The sequence below is a fragment of the Dermacentor andersoni genome, chromosome 11 (genome assembly GCF_023375885.2).
Source record: "Dermacentor andersoni chromosome 11, qqDerAnde1_hic_scaffold, whole genome shotgun sequence".
Classification (NCBI taxonomy): domain Eukaryota; kingdom Metazoa; phylum Arthropoda; class Arachnida; order Ixodida; family Ixodidae; genus Dermacentor; species Dermacentor andersoni.
Genome location: NC_092824.1, coordinates 36,714,791 through 36,741,733, shown reverse-complemented (window position 1 = coordinate 36,741,733; position 26,943 = coordinate 36,714,791). Strand labels below are relative to the sequence as shown.

General features: G+C 46.1%; 1 protein-coding gene across 1 annotated transcript in view; it reads right to left on the bottom strand.

Moving 5' to 3' along the window:
• Nucleotides 1-26,304, bottom strand: part of LOC126517856 (MIF4G domain-containing protein A-like) — a 38,041-nt gene extending 11,737 nt beyond the window's left edge. The window contains exons 1-3 of the mRNA XM_050167667.3: nt 26,038-26,304; nt 18,312-18,475; nt 5,570-5,756 (exon numbers count right to left, since the gene is read on the bottom strand). Coding sequence (XP_050023624.1) covers nt 5,570-5,756; nt 18,312-18,475; nt 26,038-26,101 — 415 coding nt within the window. The 5' untranslated portion in view covers nt 26,102-26,304. The remainder of the gene's footprint in view (nt 1-5,569; nt 5,757-18,311; nt 18,476-26,037) is intronic.
• Between the last annotated feature and the right edge of the window lie 639 nt (nt 26,305-26,943).

Below are 26,943 nucleotides of genomic sequence, written 5' to 3'. Positions count from 1 at the left end.
AAAGACCCCGCGGTTGAGAAAGAAGGACTTAGAAAAATGAGTGAACACCGCAGGGCGCTCTCAACTGAAATTTATTGGAGAAAAACAAGTTCGGCAGCGTGTTACAGTGCAGTATACCGCGAAAATGCGAAATCCCGCTGCACGCGTGGTATTCATTAAGTTATACAATTGGAGATACATAACGAACCGCTGTGTGAAGTAAACCTATGGCGCTGTAGGTCGACCTCCTCAACGATACTTGTGAGCAGTGCGCTACCTAAAAATTCCTTCCTTCCTTCCTCCCTCCCTCCCTCCCACCCTTCTTTCCTTAAATATTTTGCATCACTGGACCAGACGCCGCTTTATTCGAGTATGAGCGCCGCCTTTTTCGGGTATGAGCCAATGCAACAAACCACTTAAACCTTTCGCCCTGATAAGGAATAAGAATAAACATGAGCGATAGCATAACGTTCGAGTTCCGTTGATCCTCTGCATTCGTCAATTTCGCGATGTCTGTTACCCTGATCACGAACAGTCGTTTTTAACGCGACGGCGTTAAAGAGGTCGTGTCGCAGAAAATCCGGCGTTGGCGTCCGGCGTCCCGCATCGGCGTCGGGCGTAGCGACAAAAAGTTTTTTCGAACCACGTATAACCAGGCAAGCAATTGGAAGGAACGTATACGCAAGGAATTGATTGAATTCAATTTCTCAAGATAAAATGCTCAGAAAAAATGGTAAACTAGGACTTGCCCACAACCTGCGAACACGATAGCTCTCGGATTGTAATTTGATTATACGAGAAAACATTTTGTTACGCGAAAAAAAAAAGAACCTTCACACACACGAACCGGCCGCGGCGTTCACAGACCCGCCGCGGCGTCCGCCATTTTGAGCGCGCCCGGTTCCTTGCAATCCACTGGCGCTCGCCTCCGCCGCATCGCAAGAGGCCGCGTTTCTACCACAAAGCTCGCCTTCGTGCATTACGTTCGCGGCAAGGGTTTCCCGTTAAACATTACGGTTACATGCGCTGCAATTGCCGGGAAGCGTGAGAAACAGTCAGGGATCTCTGAATGCTATCGCGTTCCACTCTTAAAGGCGAAGGTTAAGTGTCCATTTTTTTTAGACGACGTCAGCGCAATGTGACAATGACGATGACATTGCGGGGACGACGGCATGACGATAGTTGGACGACGAAGATTGAATGACAAAGATGGAAAATTTATGACATCACGACCACGGTACGACAAAGAATGCATATTGTCACGTGGTGGTGACGTTGAAGAACACAGTAGCAATACTGTGAAAGACAAAACTAACTTTTATTGGGCGAACCTGTGCCCACAAAAACAGGCTACACTTATAGCACAACGATAGCGGCGAACACGGTCGGCGATCGTCGAAAATCTCATCAACAGGTCAAGCGCGTCGGCTTTTATACATCAATCGTCGAATGCTCCAGACTAATCGTTGGGACCCGCGTGCCTTCCACAAAGTTCTACACCATTCGCGTCAGGCGATGAAATCAGATAACATAAGGTTCGGGGACAACAGAAAGGGGATAGAAGCATCGATAACTTTCCAGAAACTTCGGATACATGCAGGCGCGTCCCGCGCTGTGCGATAACATTTGTTAGGCGGCGAAACGTGGTCGCCCGATAACGCTAAGTACACGTGTCAATATCGACTGCATGAAGACATCATAGCGAGGGTCGGTTGAAGAAGCTGGAATGGCGACGATGGGCCAACTACGACGGCATCACGATCACGAGCACGAATCTACTTGCCCAAGCTATTACACAACTTTGTTAACTGGTGCGGCGTGAAAGGCGTGATGATGACCGCATGATGAAAGTAAGTCAGATGACGTAGCTGGAATGACGACAGTGTAACTACCACGACAGCATCTGAACAGTGGTATGGCAACGAATGCATGACGACTGTGTGATGGCTCGACGAGGGCAGCATGACGGAAGCTGGATGACTAAGCTGTAATGACCACGACTTCAGAAACACCAGCACATACCTAATGACCGAAGCTATTTGACAACTTCCTTCACTTGGTCAGCACGAAAGGTTGGACGACGACGGCAGGAGAGTGTCGGACGACAGATCAGGAATGACGAAGATAGAATGACAACGATGGCGTCATGACAGCGGCACGTTGACGAATACATGACGACGAAGCAAGACGAGAGTCGGATGACTAAGTTGGAGTGACTGCGATGAAATGACCGCGACAGGATCACAACCACCAGTACATAATACCCCATAATACCCAGTGGTCTAAGCTGTTAGACAGCTTGGGTCATTTGGTCGGCATGATGCATGACACACACACACACGCACGCACACACACACACACACACACACACACACACACACGCACACACACACACAGGCTACTATCCAAGCCTCACGTGCGAATTTCTACAGTGCGAAAATGACGTCCTTTGTGTTGCAACTTAGGGGTGAAAAATACCCAGAAATTATGAGCGGAAGAAAGAAAACTTTCGTTTTTCTGTTTCAGGAAATTTGGGAAATTGAGAAAAATTGTAACTCCAGTGATAAATAGGTTATACTTATTATGCGAGCAATAAAAATAATTACCCTTAAGAGGAAGCTTTAGCTCGTGTGCTACTATATAAATACATGTAAAAAGAGAATTCGTTTTTCTCGGCACCCACTGCACTAAATTTGACGAAGTTCGTTGCATTTAAAAGAAAAACTTAAAATCTACTGACTGTTCGTTTGAAATTCTCGATTTAGATAGTCAATCCTTTATTAAAAATTGGCAAATACCGAAAATTTTCAGAAAAAGAAACAATCAAGTGTGCAACTCTAAGTCAGCAGAGAAAAATATCACAATCGCATTATTTGCACCTGATAGTACATCTAAAGCGGGCAACACTAATATGTTACACATGAATCTGAAAAAATCTATAATATTGAAATACAGCTTTTTCAGAACCCTTCCACAAAACGTAACAAATTCACGTAAGACACAAATTTACATATCGAATTTGATGATGATGATGATGTATGGGGTTTTATGGCGCAAGGGCCAGGTGTGGCCAAAGAGCGCCATGTCTGTGGTAGTGAGTGTGCAGTGTAGCTATGATTACTATGAAATTGGTGTGACGTGCCTGTAAAGGGGCCTTAAAATATACGCTCTAAAGTGCGTAAAATATGTGTAATAAAATTATGGCGATGACGTATGACTTGTACTATGAACATATAGATGCATATAAAAAGAATGATGCGATAGGTAAAATATATCAGATTATAAGAAATGCTAGAGCACTACTACCTCCTTAGAGCCCTTGAAGCACAAGGGCCTGGAGGCATGTGCTATTCAAAACAATTATCGCAGCGGCATCCTCTAGAGCGAGGATGCTCTACGAATTTAATGGGCTTATAACGTGTAGAACTACATCCTTTAAGAAGTCGAGAACTGCCTTGGTGTTAAAAAGCGGTTCCTTACCAAGAAACATACCCGGGTGTAGAGGGATGTAATTACGGTATGCAAGCGGAAAATGTTTCATTCTTTCAGGTTCGGCTTTCCGACACTCCAAGAGGACATGGAGGACGGTCAGCCTCTCACCGCATCTACCACAGGTTGGAGATTCAATTCCAGTAAGTAGAAAATGATGGGTCCCAAATGTGTGTCCTATTCTGAGGCGACAGAATAGGACATCTGTTCGCCGACATTTCGTTGGGGAGGGCCAAAAACCTAACTGGGGCTTTATGACGTGCAGTTTGTTATTTGTTTGCGCGTCCCACTTGCACTGCCAGTGATTTCGCAGTTTATTTCGTAAGAAAGGCCTCAGGTCTGTGACAGGCACATCAGCGGTAGGCTTAACAGCTTGCGATGTGATAGACGTGGCCATCTCGTCCGCGAGAACGTTACCTTCGATTCCCCTATGGCCAGGGACCCAGCATATTATGATATTCTGGTTATATGAGTACGCTTTACATAATACCGAATACAGTTCATTGAATACGGGATTTTTATGTTTGTAGAGTGACATTAAGGCCTTCACGACGCTTAGAGAGTCTGTATAGATCGCTGCTTTTGAAAGTTTTGATCTTATGTGCTTCACGGCAGAGAGTACTGCGTAGGCCTCGGCCGTAAAGATGCTTGTTTCCGGATGTAGTACATCGGATTCCGAGAAGGATGGGCCGACGGCTGCGACATATCGAATTTGTCCGCTTTGAATGATCTAATGGATGTCGTTTATAGAACCGCGATATCTGTTCTTGATGCAGAGCTATTAATATATAGATTTCGTGCGTCTATTCTTTTTCGGACTTGCAAATACTTTAAAATTTCTTTAACCAGATTTAGGCCCCAAATCGAAATTACGCTTCGAAGAGTCACTAGAATTTAACTTTCTCGCTCAAACGCAACAAATTTCATTAAAATCGGTGCAGAGGTTATCTCAGAAAAGCGTTTTTTGCGTTTTACATGTATTTGAATAGGCCGTATCGGAGTTGGACCCGACCTAAAGCTTCCTGTTAAGTACGGTAATTACCTAGATACCTAGATAACACAAAGAAAATGGAATGAACGCCTTGTTCTCTTTTACGAAAGATCGCTAATCTGATAACTGAGAAAAAATGTTAGCGTCCGCGTCGCTCTTGCTGGAAGCACTCGCATTAGACTCCATTGCGGCTGCTTCCACATTGAAATATGTAAGTTGACAAGCTTTCGAACACGTTTATGAGCCTGTCGCGAACGTTGTGACGAATATTTCCGAACAAAGACCAGTTTCGTTCACAACTGGTAGACGGCCAATCTATCTGAAACAGCCTAGGCGCTGTAAGTGGCCGCGCCTGACTAATGCAAAGGCCTTACAACAAAGTAGACGCCCCCACGTGCTTCGCGAAGTCCCAGACTCCAGTCCCGAACCAAAACCCAGAGTGTATTCGGCTGCTTTTGAAGCTACGCTATGTTTCTATAGCGGGACTGAGAGCTAATAACGAAGACACTTCTGAACTGTGCTGCCATTTTCTTGAGGTCGCAGCTTCTAGAACGGTACGCGGGCTGCACAGCCGAAAATGGCAAATATATATGTATGTAGAAATTGTAACGTTTTCTTTTCACCATCTCTGTGCTTAAAAAAAAAAAAAAAAACAGGGACGGGAGAAAGAAGCGTCTTTTTCCCCGAATCCTTCTGGGCTTTTTCGACGCCATTACGTCTCTAATCCAACCTACAGAGGCTACCCATGTGGGACTTGTCTCCAAATAATATTCGTAATACATCTTACGTGCATTTACATTAATTATCGCTGCACTTTCTTTAATTGCAGGTCATGAAAGACATACGCTTATCAGCGTGACAGCGTTTCTCACAGGAAAGTATCGAGCGCAGATCGTGTTAAATAATGGAAACGAACGCAAACAGACGGTCATGTTCGGGGAAATGTGCACAAGCTAGGAAGTTACGGATATCCGTGGGCCCCTGATGGAAATTAGAGGATATCCCCACCAATGTTTCGGCCGCAGGATCGCTACGGTATGAAATTCTTGCGTTTTTTTCCCCTGCACCGCACCAGTACATGTTACTTTCTTGAAGTACGGAAGCTCGTACCGCATAGAGCTTTTTGTACTATGCTGACGCGCTGGCTTGTCGATGCGGCAGCCCCGTGCTCTCCCTTGCGTGACGTCTCGTGACCCGAAAGACTGTGGTCGACGCCCTCACCGCTGCTGGTCTCACGCTTTCGCCGCTGCTGCCGCGTTCGACGCTCGCTGGCTCTGGTCGAGGACGGTGGCGCACGCTGCGTGAGGAAGCCATAGATAACACGTGTTTTTTTTTTATTTGCAGTAGCAAGTTACACGCACACTCGAGAACAAAAGTACACGGACCGCAGGCTCGCCGGAAAACATATTTCATTCGTAATTCAGGCGCACAACAGCAAAATTGAGCGCAATAGAAAGTTTGCATTGCGAAGTTTGGGCCAGCAGTCATCACTTTCAAGTTACATTCATAGGCGGAGAAGAAAATTGGATTTATCGCGGAATTCCCTGCTCCGTATACTTTAGCCCGTATAACCACGCCAGAGATGCGCTTGCGCCGTCGCCGTGCTGTCCCGGGTGTGACGGCGCATGCGCAGCCAGCTGGCCCGCCCAGCCGCTTGGAGAAGTTGGAAGTAGCGTGATCTGCTGCGGCTGCGAGCGCCAGCAGCTACGGCGAGCAAGCTTGCGCCGTGATGCCCGCTGCCTTCTCGCGCGCCCAGTGTTGGAGACGACTTGATCAGTCGAGTTTCCGAGGAGCGGCAGCATGGAACGTTCACTTCGGTACAAACAGTCAGACGGTCAGACCTGCAATGCGGCAGGGGATGCTAAGAACCTCTGGATCCGGAAAGGCCGCCAGTGGAAACTGAACCTGGCAACATTTAACACGCGAACCCTCTCGAGTGAGGCTAGCTTAGCAGGGCTCTTTGAGGAATTATCAGGCATTGCCATGATGATGATGATGATGAAAAACTATCGCTCTTTAAAGGGAAGGGGGCAACAGAATAGAGGGTGGGGGGAGGAACTACTTGAAGTAGGCCTCTTGGGAACTAGCTACACATTTTCTACTTGTTTCTCCACAAGTAGAAAATTAGCGATCAAGAAAGCGGTCAGGCAAGGAGACAATCTCCGCAATGCTATTCACTGCATGCTTAGAAGTATTCAAGCTGTCAGTCTGGGAATGGCTAGAAGTGAGGGTCATCGGCTAATATATCAGCAACCTTCGGTTTGCAGTTGACACCGTCCTCATCAGCAACACTAGGCACGAATTACAACACATTATGGAAGACCTTAACCAAGAAAGCGCAATATTTGGGTTTAATATTATTATGCAGAAGACATAGATAACGTTCAATAGCCTGGCAAGGGAACAGGAATTCGTGATCGCCAGTGAGCTACGAGAGTCTGTGCGGGAGTATGTTTACCTAGGTCAATTACTCACAGGAGACCCTGATCATGAGAAAGAAATTTACATAAAATGGGTTGGAGTGCTCACGGGAGGCATTACCAAATCCTGACTGGGAGCTTGCTACTGTCATTGAAAATAAAAGTCTACAGTTATTGCATTCTACCGGTGCTAACAAATGGGACATAAACTTCGAGGTCAACAAAGAAGCTCTAGAACTACCTAAGGACTACGCAAAGAGCGATGGAAGTCGCAGTTTCACTCGAAAGGCGAAGAATCTATTGTGACAGCGAATTAGTAGGTAGCAATACGAAGTAAGGACAGTAGTTTTATCGGCCGTATAAACTTTTAAACATTCGCTGACTAACTGGATTAACGTGCATGGTGTCATGCGCGCACAGGCAAACATGAACACATCACACTCGATGACCGCGGACACACGCTGTCTAAAGGCTGGCGTGAGGAAGCACGGCAGCAGTAGCGAGTGAAGCCACCTTCGTGCGGTCTATCGCTTCAACGGAAACTGAGCAGCGAGAACACAGCGCACACAAAGCTATTAGCCGTCGGCGCACCTGGACGGTCCTCATCAGCGATAACTTTCAAGATAGGGCTCGTTCGGCTGCGCTACACGCAGTTGCCGCCAAAGTGCAGCGCCCCCCTCCCCAGTTTCCTCCCCTCTCTCTTGCGCAGGCGAGGTTGAGCCACCATCATCGGCTCGCCCTCGCACGCTTTCACTCACATATACAGCATACGGCACGCGGCGACGACGTTATCACCCTTGGCCTTTATACGGAACAGCACGGTGACGCCGACGGTAGAAATGCGCCCGGAGTGTTCATGTAATTGCCATCGCAATAAAATGTTAGGCATTACGTTAAGAGACAGGAAGACAACGGTGTGGATCTGAGAGCAAACGGGGATAACTGATATTATAGCTGACATTAAGAGAAAGAAATGGAGCTGGGCAGGCCATGTAATATGTAGGGTAGATAACCGGTAGACCAGTAGAATTACAGGATGGGTGCCAAGGGAAAGGAAGTGCGGTCGAGGACGCCAGAGGGCTAGGTGGGGGAATAAAATTAAGAATTCTGCAGGCGCAAGTCGGAATCAGCTAGCGCAAGACAGTGGTAATTGAAAATAGCAGGAAGGCCTTCGTCCTGCAGTGGGCATAAATATAGACTGATGATATCAAAATATGAATAAAACGAATGCTTGACCTAACATGAATGACATGGCATAAATTTCATGGCACGCATGACATGGATTGTCATGTGATTCATGGCATGCCATTAACGAGATCACATGCTTTTAAAGCAAGCATGTCATGACATAAATCACATGATACTGTCGTGGTCGTTTCCTCAAGTCGATATATATACACACACATGGGTATTATTGGCATGACATGCGCGCATGGCCTGAAATTAATAACATGAATGTCATCACATGAATCGCATGCGTATCATGACATGAATGCATTGAATTAATTGCTTGACATTAGTGACAAGACATGCGTGAGCATGCCACACACGCATTTCTCGCCACACATATATGCTTAATTAATTATTATTAATTATGGGTTTTTACGTGCCAAAACCACTTTCTGATTATGAGGCACGCCGTAGTGGAGGACTCCAGAAATTTCGACCACCTGGGGTTGTTTAACGTGCACCTGAGTCTAAGTACACGGGTGTTTTCGCATTTCGCCCCCATCGAAATGCGGCCGCCGTCATATATATCCTGATGCATATCCAGGTAAAGGAATGACCACGACTCCATCACCTTATGCCATCTAGTCATTCATGACAATAACGGCATGCCATGCATGTTGTTCATGTGTTGCATGTCATCTCACTTTTTGTCATGGATATCATGATATATTGTGTTCATATAGGAGGTTCTGGCCAAGTACTGCACCAGGGTGGCCAATCCTGCTCTGGTGAGGGAGTGCGTTACCGGTTCTGGTCACCGGGATCAGGCCGCACTCCAGGCCTGTTTGTGCAGTTTTATCAACACGCGGATTTTTTTTTTAATCCGGTGGAAAATTGCCGGCGCCGGGATTCGAACCACGGACCTCTTGCACGCGAGGCGGGTGTTCTACCTCTACGCCACCACTGCATCATGAGAAACTGGTACATAAGAAGCCGATCAATGAGTTAGCGGTAAGAGGGAAAATAGAGGAATTCCAGATCAAGCTACAGAACAGGTATTCGGCTTTAACTCAGGAAGAGGACCTTAGTGTTGAAGCAATGAACGACAATCTTGCGGGCATCATTAAGGAGTGTGCAATGGAAGTCGGTGGTAACTCCGTTAGGCAGGATACCAGTAAACTATCGCAGGAGACGAAAGATCTGACCAAGAAACGCCAATGTGTGAAAGCCTCTAACCCTACAGCTAGAATAGAACTGGCAGAACTTTCGAAGTTAATCAACAAGCGTAAGACAGCTGACATAAGGAAGTATAATATGGATAGAATTGAACATGCTCTCAGGAACGGCGGAAGCCTAAAAACAGTGAAGTAGAAACTAGGAATTGGCAAGAATCAGATGTATGCGTTAAGAGACAAGGCCGGCAATATCATTACTAATATGGATGAGATAGTTCAAGTGGCTGAGGAGTTCTATAGAGATTTATACAGTACCAGTGGCACCCACGACGATAATGGAAGAGAAAATAGTCTAGAGGAATTCGAAGTCCCAAAGGTAACGCCGGAAGAAGTAAAGAAAGCCTTGGGAGATATGCAAAGGGGGAAGGCTGCTGGGGAGGATCAGGTAACAGCAGATTTGTTGAAGGATGGTGGGCAGATTGTTCTAGAGAAACTGGCCACCCTGTATACGCAATGCCTCATGACCTCGAGCGTACCAGAATCTTGGAAGAACGCTAACATAATCCTAATCCATAAGAAAGGGGACGCCAAAGACTTGAAAAATTATAGACCGATCAGCTTACTGTCCGTTGCCTACAAAATATTTACTAAGGTAATCGCAAATAGAATCAGGAACACCTTAGACTTCTGTGAAGCAAAGGACCAGGCAGGATTCCGTAAAGGCTACTCAACGATAGATCATATTCACACTATCAATCAGGTGATAGAGAAATGTGCGGAATATAAACAACCCTTATATATAGATTTCATTGATTACGAGAAAGCGTTTGATTCTGTCGAAACCTCAGCAGTCATGGAGGCATTACGGAATCAGGGTGTAGACGAGCCGTATGTAAAAATACTGAAAAATATCTATAGCGGCTCCACAGCCACCGTATTCCTCCATAAAGAAAGCAACAAAATCCCAATAAAGAAAGGCGTCAGGCAGGGAGATAAGATCTCTCCGATGCTATTCACAGCGTATTTACAGGGGGTATTCAGAGACCTGGATTGGGAAGAACTGAGGATAAAAATTAATGGAGAATACCTTAGTAACTTGCGATTCGCTGATGATATTGCCTTGCTTAGTAACTCAGGGGACCAACTGCAATGCATGCTCACTGACCTGGAGAGGCAAAGCAGAAGAAGCAGAAGAGTGGGTCTAAAAATTAATCTGCAGAAAACTAAAGTAATGTTTAACAGTCTCGGAAGAGAACAGCAATTTACAATAGGCAGCGAGGCACTGGAAGTCGTAAGGGACTACATCTACTTAGGGAAGGTAGTGACGGCGGGTCCGGATCATGAGACGGAAATAATCAGAAGAATAAGAATGGGCTGGGGTGCGTTTGGCAGGCATTCTCAGATCATGAACAGCAGGTTGCCATTATCCCTCAAGAGAAAAGTGTATAATAGCTGTGTCTTACCAGTACTCACCTACGGGGCAGAAAGCTGGAGGTTTACGAAAAGGGTTCTACTCAAATTGAGGACGACGCAACGAGCTATGGAAAGAAGAATGATGGGTGTAACATTAAGGGATAAGAAAAGAGCAGATTGGGTGAGGGAACAAACACGTGTTAATGACATCTTAGTTGAAATCAAGAAAAAGAAATGGGCATGGGCAGGACATGTAATGAGGAGGGAAAATAACCGATGGTCATTAAGGGTTACGGACTGGATCCCAAGGGAAGGGAAGCGTAGCAGGGGGCGGCAGAAAGTTAGATGGGCGGATGAGATTAAGAAGTTTGCAGGGACGGCATGGCCGCAATTAGTACATGACCGGGGTTGTTGGAGAAGTATGGGAGAGGCCTTTGCCCTGCAGTGGGCGTAACCAGGCTGATGATGATGATGATGATCCTGATATATAATTTGTTAGAAAATTGAATTGACATGTATGATAATGACATGAATGTCATAAAGGAAATGACTATACTGGATTGAATTACATATTCTAGATGGTTTCTGGTATGCACGTCATGGAATGCACGTGTGACACTAATGGTATGTCATACCATGTATGCCATAAATTAATTGGCCTGATTGCCATCATCTGTAATTGAAGCCATATGACATGATTCCCATGAATGTCCTGCATGCATGACAAGAATGCGATGAATTCATGACACGCATGCACGTCGTATACACGACATCACATTAACATGAGAAGAGCTTATGCGGACCCAGTAGACTAAGTTGTCTACTCACTTCGGTCAATGATTATATGCTAGCGTTCGTGATGAAATGATGGTCAGTGCATAGTAATTCCAGCTCCGTAATCAGACTCCCACCTCTGATTCTCAAATACCATCGGCCTTCGAGTTAGGTGACACGCGCAAGAAGATTCCGGTATCTAGGCAGCAGAACACCGGCTGGTAATTGCATCCGTTCTGAAAGCGATTCAAAGGCACGTTTCCCACGACCGTCGCTTTCCGAGCGCCGGACAATATCGCGCCGCCTCCTGTTCCCTCCCAAAGCTCGTACCGGACTTTCCCCGCCTTGCCATCGTTACCAGGCCGCTTAATCAAATATTATATTTCTTAAGAACGTAATCCAGCGCTACATTTTTAAGGAGGCCACAGAGAAATATGACAGGACGGGCGCTCTTCTACTCATCGAAAAAAAAAAAGTAGCGCTGGATTACTTTCTTAAGAAAAAAAACATCACCGAGGAATACGATACTCTATAATGCGAAATTTGAGCTAAGCTGTATACGTGTTATTATTTCGCGAAATATTGGCAGACGCAGAAAATCTGTATTGTGCGGCACATTGCAAACGGAGCGAAGAGAGGCGCGACTGCCTCGCTAATCAGGAGATCGCGAGAGGCAGCGCGTGGGTGACGCGTGGGCGCGATTCACAGCAGCCGCCGCAGAGAGACCTCCACTCGTGCAGCACTTTGTTTCTGTACATGGTATCGATCGACGCGCTCGCCGCATGCCATCGGTGAACAGACGACAGCGCGCTACTCTGCCGCCATCTCGTAATGGTCGTCGCCGCAGAGCCTGTCTTGCGCGGCGCTACGCTTTTCTTCTCACGCTTTCGCCATACCCTCCTCCTCCACTTTCCTCCTCGCGTTCTTTTAGCTATCGCCGTCTTTCATCTGCCGTTGCGTTCCGCCTTCGCTCTTTAATCCTTCGCTGTGCTCGTTCTATCGTTTATGCTGAGGGAGGGTGCCGAGGACCGACGCCGACGCGAAACGCAGGAAGGGGAGCCTACGAGCTGCGCTCAAAAATGCATCGCCAACTAGCGCCGCAACGTGTTTTCTTAAACATCCAGACGTGCCCTTTCCTGGTACACATAGTGTTCGAGTCTGACAACGCTGCGTCGAATTACACTATGACAACGTCGTCGCAGTCCGGCTAAGGCGAGCGGCTGAACCGCTCGAATGGCTATAAAAGGAACGTGGCTTTATGTCGCGTTAGAGTATCGCCGTCAGGTGATACCACGTGCTGCTGTCAGCGAGCACTTCTGCGTTTCTTACACATCTTGCACCTCCATGCCGCCCTTATACTTTGCCCATCCATGCACACGCGGACTTTATACACCCCGCGTACTCTATGCTTGAGGTAATCGGCGGCGGGTGGTGTGCGAAGATGAGAAAGCCGTGATGGCGCTTTCTTCCAATGCGGCTAGTGTTGGAGGTTGCGTAATCTCAATTTTCGGAGAGGCTTTGAAGTGAGAGGCGTCAAAAAGCGTTTGCACCCCTCTGCCGGCGCTCTTCACCGCGACAGCGTTCTGAGAGCGAGTTCGCGGCCATCGAGTGAGACCTGTTCTGGTTTGCCGGTGCCGGCGTGACAGGATGCTCATCAATTTAATTAGTAGGGAATTTTGACTGCAATTTATACGAACCTTACTTTGTTTAGTTGTCTGATACTTCGCTATCATTATCACTGTTTCGTTTTCTGTAAATACGAAGCTTTTGGGAATGCATGGGGCGGTGTTAGAAATTTCATTCATTCATATGATCAAAAAGTGTAAGTTCATCTTTCGTGGTTAATGGCATCATAACGCATGGGAAAACACACGCATAAGGCGTTTCTAGCGGTTGAAAGGCTAAAATGGTCAGTCCTGGCCCTTGCGCCAATAAACCCCACACATCGTCCAAAGGCTAAAATAATGGTAATGCGATATAATATTCTGCTATATTCGAATAACGATGAAATCTAACATCAATTTCTCGAATCAGATACCCTGATTCGTTTGCGGAATTTCGAAAGTTTTCGCACCCTGCCTAGTCAAAACCGATCCCAAAAGAGACAGCGTACGACTCTGACGGCGTGGAGCATGTGGCGCTGTCTACCACCCTTTCTTGTGTTTCCATATATTCTGGGTGTGAACAAATTATGTGCCTCTATTAGGAGCATATACGCGCAAACCGCAGAAATGCTTTTCCGAGACAACTCGCGAACCGATTTGAATGAAATGTGTTGCATTTGAAGAATAAGATAGAGTCTACCGACATAGGATGCAAAATTTTCATTTAGGGCATCATAATTTAAAAAAAAATGAACGACCATCGGTAAGAAAAAAAAAATAGAAGCACATAGTTTACAAACCTGTAATTACTCAACCCAAACATATATAGAAGTTCTGTGAGCTGTCATACCGCGCATTCCAAGTGGGAAAATATGTTAAATGAATTTGCAGCGTACGTTTAGTCGTCAGAATGTTTACGAGGGTTTTGCAAAAGCCCACCTCACAAATTAGCGAAATATTTCACAGCAGCGTACGATACAATAATTTTGTCCGCTTTAAATATATTATTAGGTGCAGTTTAACCTATTGCTATCGTTTTTCTTTTTGCGAAGTTATATAGTTGTAAGCTCGATAGCTGAAGTTTAAAAAATTTCGCACTTTTTGAGAATTTTTCTAAAATCATTCATGACATGAATTAAAGATATACTTCTTACAGTTACTCGACTTTAGCTTTTCATTTGGAATACAATTCAATCAAAACCAGTGCACTAGTTGCAAAGAAAAGTAATTAGTCCGTTCGAATTTATTTTGACAGTACATCCCGAGCTAAAGCTTCCTCTTAAGCCATCATAGTTCGGACTAAAATTGGCGAGAACAGCCAACGGTAAAGGAATCTGAAACGAAAAACTTATAACTTTTTAACTCTATACCAAAAACATATCCCATCTCTTAAACCCTCTTAAAGCATATCAAGGGGGAAAAAATTATATACGTGTTACAACCGACGTAAAATAGTTGAATTGTTTACGAGAGTATAGCGAAATTATGCTCGTAATTTATTGGTATATTTCGAAGTGATGTGTAATATATTAGTTTTGCCTGGTTCCAGGTGCCATTTAGAAAATGGTGATATTGCTTTCTATTTCCAAGTTACAAAGCTGGAAACTTGATACCTGACCTTGTTGAGATATGGTGATTGGAAATTTTTCTAAAACAAATATTGACGGCCTAAATTAAAAATCTCCTCGCTCCAGTCGGTAGAGGTTTGCGTTCGCATATTAATTCAAGATTCAAATTATGCGGTCCTGGAGTTGCCGAGCAAACCGATTATCCCAGATAATTAGACACGAGCTCCCGCTCAAAAGCTTCCTTTTAGGCTTCGAAGAAGTTACACGGGTCCCTGTTGGCTAGGCCAATCGTGGTTTGCGAAATTTCGCGCCGCTTGACTGTGTACGTATAAGGCCTGAGCGGCATTCAGAAATTGGTGCAGAGGTCGAAGGCGTCGAAAGCGTTAGCTTGACCATCAAGATGGTGCGAGAGCGTTTCGAAAATTGGGACAGCTATTGCTTGTGCAGAATACACGATTCCAGTGTAATTCCAATCACACTGGAAAGGCCTCCGTGGAAGTTAGCCGATGGCTTCATCACTGATGTCACAAAATCGGACACTTGTTCTATGTCCATCTGTCACATGTTCCATGTCCATGTTCCACCTGTCACATGGACACCTGTTCACAGGTGAAGCTAACTTAATGTTTGGCACAATAAAGAAGAAGCCCACCTTTCTCTCTTTTTTTTTCTTTGATATAACATTGGTATCAGCTTCAAAAGAAGGCGTTGTAGTCTTGGTGAGGTAGTTAGTGCATATTGATTGGTATAATTGCCCGCGATAAAATAAGAAAGCAACAAGAACGCAAGGACGTATCGACGGGACGAGCGCTAACTGGCAACTGAGGTCGAACGTTTCTTCAATGGCGCATTTCGTAGTGCTCTTGCGCAGACATATACAGTTGTTGCGAGTAACCAAACTTAATTAAATGCGGAGGCGAAGCGGTACGGGAGCTACTGAAAGACAGAAAAAAAAAGAAAATCCTTGATCGAACGACCGCCGTATGGTGTAACTATAATCACCTAACCCGCACGATTAGCTAAAGAGGAGATGCCTCGGTGCAACATGGATTTGTAGCACACATTCGTACATGCGCTATTGGTTTGGATTAAGAACAGACGTGTTAAGCAAAGCTCCTGAAATATTTCCATCTGCGCGCTCCAATACTTACCCCGTGCATTCGACGAGAACTAGCTGAAGGCAGTACGTTGTACCCGGCTAGCGCTTTCCGCTGTCTTTTTGGCATTACATTATGCGATCGGTTAACAATCCACCTGTGTTTCGCGTGGAGATGGACGGCTCAAGTGTCTCCGCCAGACAACTGCGGCCACGCGTTCGCAAAGGTGATCGAGCTGAGTAACATGCTGACAAAGACGGCCTCTCTGTGGTCATTCCTATTAACACTGGAAAAGCGGAGCGGTGTCCTTGCGCGCACACAGTTGTCATTGTTCGCCGTGAATATCTCGAGAATTCCTTACTCTAACACTGTACTATAATGAAGCCATTGTTTACTGCACACTGTTTGTTAGCTATGAGTTATTTTCTTTTGTATCAGCTAACCATACCGTAGGGTTCTTCAAATATTAATAGTTTTGAATAGACTAGGAATATTTGCTTCAAATATAGGATAAGAGTCCTGGAGTAGGATTTCACTGCAAATAATAAGACCACATCGCTACCATTCAGCTATTGCGCGTACAACCATGTACATTTTGTGAAGTCCTCTTACGTAACATATTATAATAAGACCATCTGTACTGTACATTACCTGTTACTTCTTTGCTTGCAACTAATATATATATATATATATATATATATATATATATATATATATATATATATATATATATATATATTACTGTTTGTGACCACTCCTGTCGGTAATACGTTTTGGTCTTGGGGCACGCTGAAGAAATTGAAAAAAAAAGGTGTGAAAACATCGAAACTGCTTGGATGGATAATGCAAGTTTTACAAGTTGTAATCAATTTGCGGTGTTTAAAACAAGCCATCGAACAGGCGTAGGGCAACTGGTGTTGCCTTGCATCGAGAGAAAAGCCCCGTTGTGAAAATTGGGGCCATTGGTTCAGTCAGAGTTGAAGACGACATTCAAATCTTCAAAGATTTCTCTGTAGTCGTGCTTCACCGACACGCGGCAATGAGCCGGTCCACACGCTCTTCATTCTGTCACGAGACAGCTGTGTTGCACTCGACCATTCAGAAAGTCGTTTGTGCGTCAGTTCCTTCTCCGTGGTTCTAAAACGCAACACCTGCGCCACTTCACTCTGCTTACGTCAATTATTTGGTCTTTAAGAACGTTCAGCAAGCGTTGGGCAATGCGCCATCGGCACAAATTGAAAACTTGAAATTGTAATAACTGACCAGAACGCCTGCTACACAGGAATTCTTGGAAATGTGATGTGTAATCACGCTGTTTCTAGTTTGTGAGCATGTATAATAGTTCGAAGTGTACGGTTAGGAGTCTTAATTAAACTACTGTTACGAATTCATGTGAACCTGGAACCGCAACAACGCATCGGGGTAGTTTCGGAATTGTTCGCGTTTGAATTTATGCCGACAGTAATGAGCACAACACTTGTAGAAGGCAGCCGCTCATCCACGCGGTTCTCGCTCGTAGGGACATAAGCAAAATACGTCATTTTGTCTGACTGCCACTATGCGATCGACCGTCACACGGCAGTAAAACTTACTGTACGTTGGCTATAGATTGCACAGGTGTCACAAATACCTGTACCTGGCATGACGAAAGTGAACGCATCGAGCCGGCACAGGTGATACGCCTCCTGCGTCAGGGTTGATACGTTGACTAAATTATTGAGGCACTGTGAATAGGATGTACTCTGTTTTATCGTTGGCCATATTGTCACGTGGTGGTGACGTTGAAGAACAGAGTAGCAATACTGTGAAAGACAAAACGAACTTTTATTGGGCGAACCTGTGCCCACAAAAACAGGCTTCACTTATAGCACAACGATAGCGGCGAACACGGTCGGCGATCGTCGAAAATCTGCTCAGCGGGTCCGGCGCGTCGGCTTTTATACAGCAGTCATCGAATGTTCCAGACGAATCGTTGGGACCCGCGTGCCTTCCACAAAGTTCTACACCATTCGCGTCAGGCGATGAAATCAGATAACATAAGGTTCGGCGACAACAGACAGCGAATAGAGGCATCGATAACTTTCCAGAAACTTCGGATACATGCAGGCGCGACCCGCGCTGTGCGATAACATTTGTTAGGTGGCGAAACGTGGTCGCCCGATAAATATAAGTACACGTGTCAATATAATGTCGAGTCTTTACTTTCCGAACATGCGCCTGTGAACAGCATTATTAGAAGGAGGCAGTCAGCTAGGCGCACAAGGGCATCCTCTTACGTATCATCATCAGAATACGACCACCCTTGCACAGAATCGTTCCCATGAGAGCGAGCATGGCATGGCACAGCATCGAAAGCTGTTTAAAATTACCGCGTGTTGTGGATGGTTCCTCACGTAAGCTGTGCGATAGTCGTTTACTTGTGCCGTGTGCAAGGTTTTTTTTCTGTTTATGCCATGTATGGGTAAACGGATGTTACGCTTATAAGTACAAAACGTTGTGCTGCATTACCACCACCACCGGCACTCGACGCATTGTCCTTATGCCGTTGCAGGTAGAGTATAAGTAAACATACATAGATAAACAAATACACGTCGTCTGATCAGACGCAGGTCGATGGAAGATAGTTCTCACCTTCGAACGTTCTCCCGTCGCTGTCGACTTCTGCTGGGGCGTGGAAGCCGCAGTCCCACCATTGTCTGACAACGGCTTTACATCGCAAGCGCTTTGAGCGTCCCCGCTGGCCAACGGTGGGGCCTCCCGATCAGCAGGTGGTTCGCCACTCGTAACGGCCATATCTGTAACAAGAAAAATGCAACCAAGCGCTTACAGATACGTACGTATTTTAATTGCAGTGTATTAATCGTCTGTAACTTAGATCGTTGCATCCTGCTAATACTATTCGAGTCTGAGCGGGTCGGTCGATGAAGCCGGGATGGTATTCTGAACATCGCTATAAATTCCGCCGGCCTGCTTTGTTGGCCAAATAATTTCAGGGGAGGCAACAGCTCTGTTACAGTGACAAGTGAGGAACGGTAAACAGAATTTATCAGGGCCCTTTCGCTGAGAATAAAAAGCCAGGGGCCGCATTTTTTCAACGCTGGCATTTAATTTCCCATTACTTTCATCCATCGTCAGGGGCTAGGACGTCTCCGCATCATTATTATCGCTGGGAAAGGACACGACTGGCACAGCTGTTAGCAAAAGGAATGAAAAATGAAATATAACATTGACGTAAGAGTTCTTCGGAAACCGGCAAGGTGGAGAGAAGTAATTAAGAGAAAATTAAACGTCCACCCAGTCGAAGCAATTGCTACAAAGAAAACCCATGCGGATTTCCTTTGTAACACGTATGAGTTTCCTTTGTAGCAATTGGTACGATTGCGTGGACGTCTCATTTTCCCTTAATGAAATATAACATTACGAAATACGGGCCCAGGACCAAGGGAATCCAATAATTCTATTTATTGGTTCGCGAGGCTCAACATCCCAAAGCTATTAGCAAACGTAGTGAAGGTGTCCAGATTAAGTTTCACCCCTCGATGCTGTTTAAAGAGCACCTAAATTTAGGTAAGCGTACGTTGTCACATCTCGCGCCCATCGAAATGCGGCCGCCGGGAATCCAACCTGGAACCTCGCGCTTAGCGGCACAGGGTCATGGCCAGTCAGCCACCTCTGTGAGTTGGGTGCGCGTTAAAGAAACGCAGGTGGCCAAACCAAACTTAATCCGTAGAGCTCCCTAATGCAGCCTCAATCATAATCCCCTGTGCAGTTTGGGGACATAAAACCCATTAATTTTCATCTTTTAACACGTATTTGACCGGCTTAATTGTACAGCTGTCTTGCACGACCGTAGTACATATGTTTGACGCCATGGTGATGAATTCTCCTACGCTGCCCTTAGTCCCCGAGATCAGCGTTCGCAGCACCCCTTTAGCGCTATGTTGTTTGGACGCGATGCTAAAGCAATGATGGCGTTGCGGCGCACAATACACACACGGTGATGTCATTTCGTTTGGAATTCGGGGAAGAGCCGGGATCAGGTACCATATTCAAATCGTTCGTTGTCTGCATTCAATCAACGTTAGTTTCATCTTTAAAACATGCTGTCAGTATATAACGGCTGTTTTTAAAGAGGTCGCGGGATCGAATCCCGGCCACGGCGGCCGTATTTCGATGGGGGCGAAATGCGAAAACACCCGTGTACTTAGATTTAGGTGCACGTTAAAGATCCCCAGGTGGTCGAAATTTCCGGAGTCCTCCACTACGGCGTGCCTCATAATCAGAAAGTGGTTTTGGCACGTTAAACCCCATAATTAAAATTATTGTTTTTAAAGAGACTTTACGTAATATGTAACAGCATTACAGATATGCTGTCAGTGGTGGCGACCGCGGGATGACGGGCAATACGGGATAATTAGTAGCTAATTAACAAAAAATCACCAATTAACTCTTAAACCTTTAGGTTCAGCGAGCTCATCGTAATGGGGAAATAGAAGCCAGCTCTCCGTACAACCAAGAATAACTTCCGGATATGAAAAATTGCGATTGCCCGCAGAACTGTGGCACGACAAATTTCGGCTATCGAAGTGCGCGAAAACGAAACCGGAACTCTCTATCGGCCGCTGAGATCCCTTTTGCGTATTGCCATCGGCTATGGCCGAACGGAGAAATGTGCGTACTCGTCCGTAGTACCTAGGTAAGGTCCTAATATTTCTCTCTCGCAACTCTCACAAACGCACAAGCGTCGGGGCGGCAAAGGCGGCGCACCTGTCGCCTGTCTGCGCCGTTGACAAATGTGTCAATGACAAACACGTATCCTGTCAGCCCGTTCCTTCACCTCCTGCCTCGCCGCTTCGGTATGCATCGCATACCTCTGAAGTCTCCGCCAGAGCCTTTGCAATCTTGCGTTCCTCTTCCGCTTGATACTTTCGAGCGCCCATTGTTGCGTCTGCAAGTAGGGGCCGACGTGCAACATAGCGCAGCTAGCGCAATCGAGTCCCGTTCATTTGTGGCGAGCACAACCCTAACGGCGAGGGGATCAAGGAGAGGAGGCGCGGAGACAGTGGCGGCTGGCGAGCGGGCGCGAGTGGGAGAGCCCGCGCATGCGCATGGAGGGGGTAGATTTCAGACCGACCTTCGACCGAAGCTTGACTAGCTGTCTAATCTATTACGTCCTAAACACAGCCTGTGCAAGTGTTCATTATTGCGCAATATTGTTCAATACTCCACATCACTGCTCAGCACTGTACAGAAACTGAACAAAGCATGTGGATGCTGCAGGGCCAGTTGAACGTAAAATTGACCGCCTTGCCTGCACATAAAAGCTGATCGAACGCAATAGTCAAGTACGAAGAGGCTTCTGCACGCTCTCTGACCTGACAACCATTGCTTCGCGAGCCTAGGGAATGTAGTAAAAAACGAAGTGGCTGCTGCAGTGAGTAAAACCACATGCTCCACATCATCATCATCATCATCATCATCATCATCATCATCAATGTACCGTAGAGGGAAAACACGGCGAAGGTGGGGAGATAGAAATTCAAGGAGGTGCCGAGAAGAGGATATGTCACCTTGAAAAAGACAAGTCCACTTGCCGAAACGCGGGCTTCCACTGTTACCTTGTTCTCGTTTTTCTCATCGTCCATGTACAACAGAAACTAAAGCCAATTTCACATTTTCGAAACTATTATTTTCCCGCATAGCATGGGCATCACTATGGATAGTATTGACTCAAATAAATCTTTATAGTATCATTTTTTTTTGCGCGATCTGACTTACAAAAGTTGGGAACTAGGAACCAGGTGCATATATTGTATAGCTATTTTAAGATCCCTCTAAAGGCCCCCACAACGAAGGTATTACATAGGGGGGGGGGGGGGCAAAATTACATGACAAATTAGACAAAATTAATAGGCAACAAGTATTAAAATGTGGCTGACAAACACTCAATGAAAGATAATGAAAAAACGCAACATAATAAACTATACGAAAAAAAAATCAAGCACATTACGGTGAATAGAGCACAAACACACACACACACACAAAAAAAAAAAAAACTACGCATCGCCTTCGTTTTTAGAAGTTCATGAAAATTAGTCGCATTCATTTCAGTTGCGATTGCAGGAGGCAGCCGGTTTCACTCAACAATGGTTTTGGGTATAAATGGGTTAGCCAACGCTGAAGTGCTGCAAGCGATACGTTTGGTCTTGAAAGAATGGTCACGGCGTGGAAAGACGGCTGAAGGTGAGCGAAAGAAATCGTCATGAAGAAACGGATGACGATACATTTTGTGAAAAAAAGAGTTAGGCGAGCAAGTTTGAGACGATGGCAAAGCTTATCAAGACCTGCACGAGCATCTAACGTCGTGACGCTAGTGAAACGTGGGTAATCTGAAAAAATGCAACAAGTTGAAGCGTACTAGATTTCAGGTCGTATTAAGGTAATATAAGCAAGTTTACGCACCCGCGCAGGAGCATGTCGAAGGTTACGTTTTAAGTGGTCAAGAAAATGGTTAGAAACTGCTAGAATCAAATCAGTGTGATAATTCCAGGTTAAGTCGGACTGAAGGTGAACTCCTAAATGTTTTAAGTGGAAGCTGTCTGAAGTGTTATGTCATTAAGACCGTATGTGGTCGGCATCCGGCAAGAATTTTAGTGAAGGAGACTAGCTTTGTCTTAGAGTGATTTAGGGTCATTAGCCACAATGAACACCAAGTGTTAATTGAATCGAGGTCAGTTTGTAAAGATTGATTGACGTAAAGATAATTGGCTGCATAATTAAACTAATTCAGCGCAAGACGTAAACCGCTCACGCTGCTAGTCCATACGTGTCCAGTCAACTACCCCAAGTCTGCTCCTTGCGTAAGGCTACATCGCTGCGATCACGGAAAGCGTGGTATATATATATATATATATATATATATATATATATATATATATATATATATATATATATATAAAACGCGGATTTTGAAACGTGTGGTCGCGTAGCATTTATTAGTCTCATTATTTAAAAATGCTTATACTCTATCCTACACATGTCATATTTTCTTGGAGATCTTATAACGGAAACACTGTCAACGGAGAGGGCATGACGAAAAAGCAGGAGCGCTTTGTGTCCTGTGTATTAGGCTTTTATTTTATTCTTCGCAACGCTTCCACCTACAGGCATACTCTTTTACACTACTGAAATGTAAATACTATTCACAAAAGTTCACACGAATTCCCAGCCATACCGGAGTTGCGGCAACGATACACCAGCTGAAAAAAAAAAAAAAGAGTCCTTTGTAAAGAATGCCAACGTTTCCCAGACTACCTCAACGTTCTATATAGATATCTGCTTGGTGCTGATAGAATGACTGAAGAAGAAAAGAAACTACGTGTTACCTGGAAATATAAACAAGTTTGTCGGCCGCTACGAAGATTTAATAATTTCAAGTTGACATAGTCAAGGAAACTTGGCGGTAAAAGCGCAATTGAAATATTCAAATAATTACGTCTTTCCTTTTCTGGACGTTGTGCAAGAAGGTGAACGCAATTAATTAAAATAAGGAACTATTTGAAGAAAAGGACGTCGAATAATTGGAATTAAGGTAAATGCCCACTGTCGTTGCTTACGTGTACAAATCTATATTGACTGATATTTAATTCCTTTTATTGTCCGGCCCTCGATCGACACTGCCAGTGATCGCCAGTCCGGTCCTCGGACCAAAAAAGTTTGGAGAGCCCTGCTTTAACATATGTGCGGGGTGGGGGGGTAGGTATTAGCAGCTGACATTTCAATAGGCTGATAGTTCTCTTACGCACAGTAAAGGCGGCTCCACCACAGGGTGCAAGAAAGATGTCCTTTGGCATTTGACAAATATATATATATATATATATATATATATATATATTTCGGGGAGTATTGCGTCATTGGGCGCAGCCAGACGAATGAACTCCTTCATTAACTCATAGTTGAATTAATCCGTGATACCGGGTATGCCACGCCTTTTATGACAGTTATCCAGACAAAAAGAAAAACACTGTTCCCTAACGCTGTTGCTATACTGCAAAACTGTCTTTTGTACAAGCTACTGGAACACACGCGGACGCCACTGTTTGCTGCGCTATTTTGGTCTTCAAGCAGAAGATACGCTGTGTCATTACGAAGGCAGAACCAGTGGGTGTTAATGCCGTAAAACAAAAAAAAGAATAATAAAAGCGGACAATGTGAATATTACATGTTGCTTTCATTTTCAGCCAGAAAGGACTTCATAAAGCTTTGAGCTTTCAAGCTGCACAACTACCAAGTCTTATCGAAAATAGGTTCTACGCCTTATTGCGCCTCAAAACGGCATGGCCTTGGCTCTCGGTGCTTCCCACGACGCGACCACTTCACAAGCACCTAGCTAGACGACGACGGGGCCCGGCAATGACTATTGATGGGCGAACAAGGAAGCCCCCTCCGAGGTGACAGAAACCGCAGCATTCTGCGGAAGCAGTAAAGACCGTCAAGGCCGGCCTACTCAAATCGCCACAAGCTGACCGTCACGTAGAGCCCAATAATTGGCGCAAGGAGCTAACATCCAAGACTTCAGCAGGAGAAGTGTGGACCCCTGTTTTTCCGATTGCCACGTCATCGCGTCGCAGACGGGTTAGAAAGTTGGTCATCGGAGGCGGAGTCCGGCAAAATGGTGCGACATCATGGGTGGTGTTTTTTTTTTAACAGGTCGAGGATTCCAACTGGCCAAGATAAAGTCGGCAAATTCCCTTGTCTTTGAATGGTGTGAACAGAGACATCTAAAGTGCTCAGACATGGAGTGTGCTCCTATTGATCCATGGAGCCAGTTGTGAGGTGTAAATATGCATAATAAACCAACGCGTTTCATTCAACCTCATATCCTCACCAACAAGCTACTCTCGGCGATAGATATGAACGATGGTGTGGGATGACTTAGTGCACGGAGGAAGACATTTACGAGGTGAAACTCCCGTCAGTGCGAGCGAGCGCGGGCGACCAGATAAAGTGGCGCCGCGCTCGCACGCGACGGGGCCGTATGCAGTGGCGGCGCCATGCGCCGCGTCGCAGAAGCCGCAGCGAAAAAAAAAAAATGCAGCGCCCGGGCAGGCGGCTCCGGCGCGCTCTCCGGCCTACTCCGGCCACTTCCTCCGTGCCCTCAATCGGTCAGGCGCGCGTGGCCGAACGGGAGCAACACGCTCGACCGGTTGCCCTGGCAACCGAAACGGCCGCCAGGCGCCGCCAGCAGGATAGTGGCTCCGTTCTGTGGTGGCTCCGCGGGCTTGTGACCTTTTCCGGTCGCCGCAAACAACGGAGTTTCCACTCCTAAATGTTTCTTGCTGCGTGGCTTAGCGCGACGGCCCGTTACAGCGTAGGCCGGCTACTACCCTTCAGGCGTTCCGGCAGCGTAGGCAAGCGAGCCCCTGTGTTTGACGCCCTAGTGCGAACCCCAGAACCGGATCACGACTCTGTAGTGATCATTTCGAAACGTCATTACGGGGATACGAAAATTCAAAGCTTCAGCGGCCTTTAGCACTACCAGGGTGCACTGAAATAACCACTCGGCTGCATATGCCACCATTATACTTGTTGCCTTGACGAAGACATGTGGGAAAGAGGGGGGGGGGGGGGGGGTAGGGAGGGGGTCCCTCGTGCTAACGTCGGCTTCAGCCTGTGTGACATCGCTTGCTCAACGGCTGAAGATCGGGCTGAATTACTAAATACAGCTTCCGTCGCGGCTGTATTGCAACGAAAACAAGGCCTAATTTGACAGCAATCTCAAGGATCAAGATATGGCACTGAAATATAGATTGGTTAACAAGGAGAATAATTGGACGAGTTGGGGGTTCATCACCTTGAAAAGGCAGCGCTAACGAACGGGGCCACCAGAAAGTGAGTAAAAAAAGACGGACAACTCGCAAATAAAGCTTTCATTGAGCCCACACGCCACACAAGCGCACATACACGCTATCGGTGAGGATGCGAATTAGCGTCATGCGGCTCCATCGCCTTGCTTTATTGGGGTCCCGCGATCCGTTAGCCGCTGCCTTTCCAAGATGACTATGTGGGTTTGCAGGCTCGCGTGGCATTTACTTGTGCGCTAGAACTATCTGTCACACCCCCAGACTGAGCTCGAATATCTGATACTTCATTAAACAGCACAGTGTTCCATCGCCCAATACAAAAATGAGGCGGGGGACGATGCCTGCCAGCCCACTCTAAATAACCCTTCAAAGTTTCGACGTCCTCCTTACACGAAGCGTCGTCACATATATCGAAAGCACGTTGCTCGAACATCGTTAGAGCGAGGCGCAATCCGAACCTTTAAGGATAAGCAGAAGCAAATGTCCCCGCTCACCTGCTGATGCCTTCCCGCCCGGTGCTCCTCGGATCGTCCTAGAACACCGATAGCCTACGATCATATCAAGGCGGTGGGTGCGCCGTTCTGAAAGAACAGTTCCTTTCCGTGAACCTTCCTCCACCTTGCGGATTACCGCAGAACTAATTCGCTAAAAGCGGTGTTGCTAGGACACTGCGTGCAGCCGTTCGTGTCAAGTGTGGCTCATCAACGCGCGCTCGCTGCAAACGCGGATTCAAAACCTGACGGCCCTTGGCCCCTTCGTCTGCACGGTAGCGAAGGTCGCGCTTCCGACCGCCGGGGACTTCCGGTCTTGCGCGCACTCTAACTGGCTGTTTTTCTTTCTTTCTTTAAAACTGCGTCACCGCATCTCTAACAGCTGCGAAATTGTCGGTATCACCCTTTCCTCGCTTATTGCGCGTTGAAATCGCTCTCAGTTTCCAAGCGTGAGTCGACAATCTGGTTAACTGCGCAAGAACGCGGCCATTTTTTGCCGTATACCGAAGCCAGAGGCAGGCGATCACATGTGTTACGGCGAGCGTCGCGAAGTTACAATGAAACGAACAAAGAGCAAAACATTGAACTTGATCAAAGGCTTACTGCAAAAACAGCGACATGCTGGGCATTTATTACGAGTGATTCGGGTTGGTTGTCGTGGTCACGAAAGCGGGACAGCGCGCTTTGAGCTTTTCGGTTGTATCTTTCCGAGTCTGCCTGCGTGGCAGGCTGTGAACTTGTGTCTGTAAGCGCGTATGTAACGTTATGCGAGAGTGACCATTTCGGAAAACACCGGGACACCCTGCTCAACCGGTACACTCTGTGCCAGATATATCTGACATAATTCTTAGCCGTACCTGCAGTCTCAGATGCGCCCCCTCTTTTCAGCAGCGGGGCAGATTCATTATC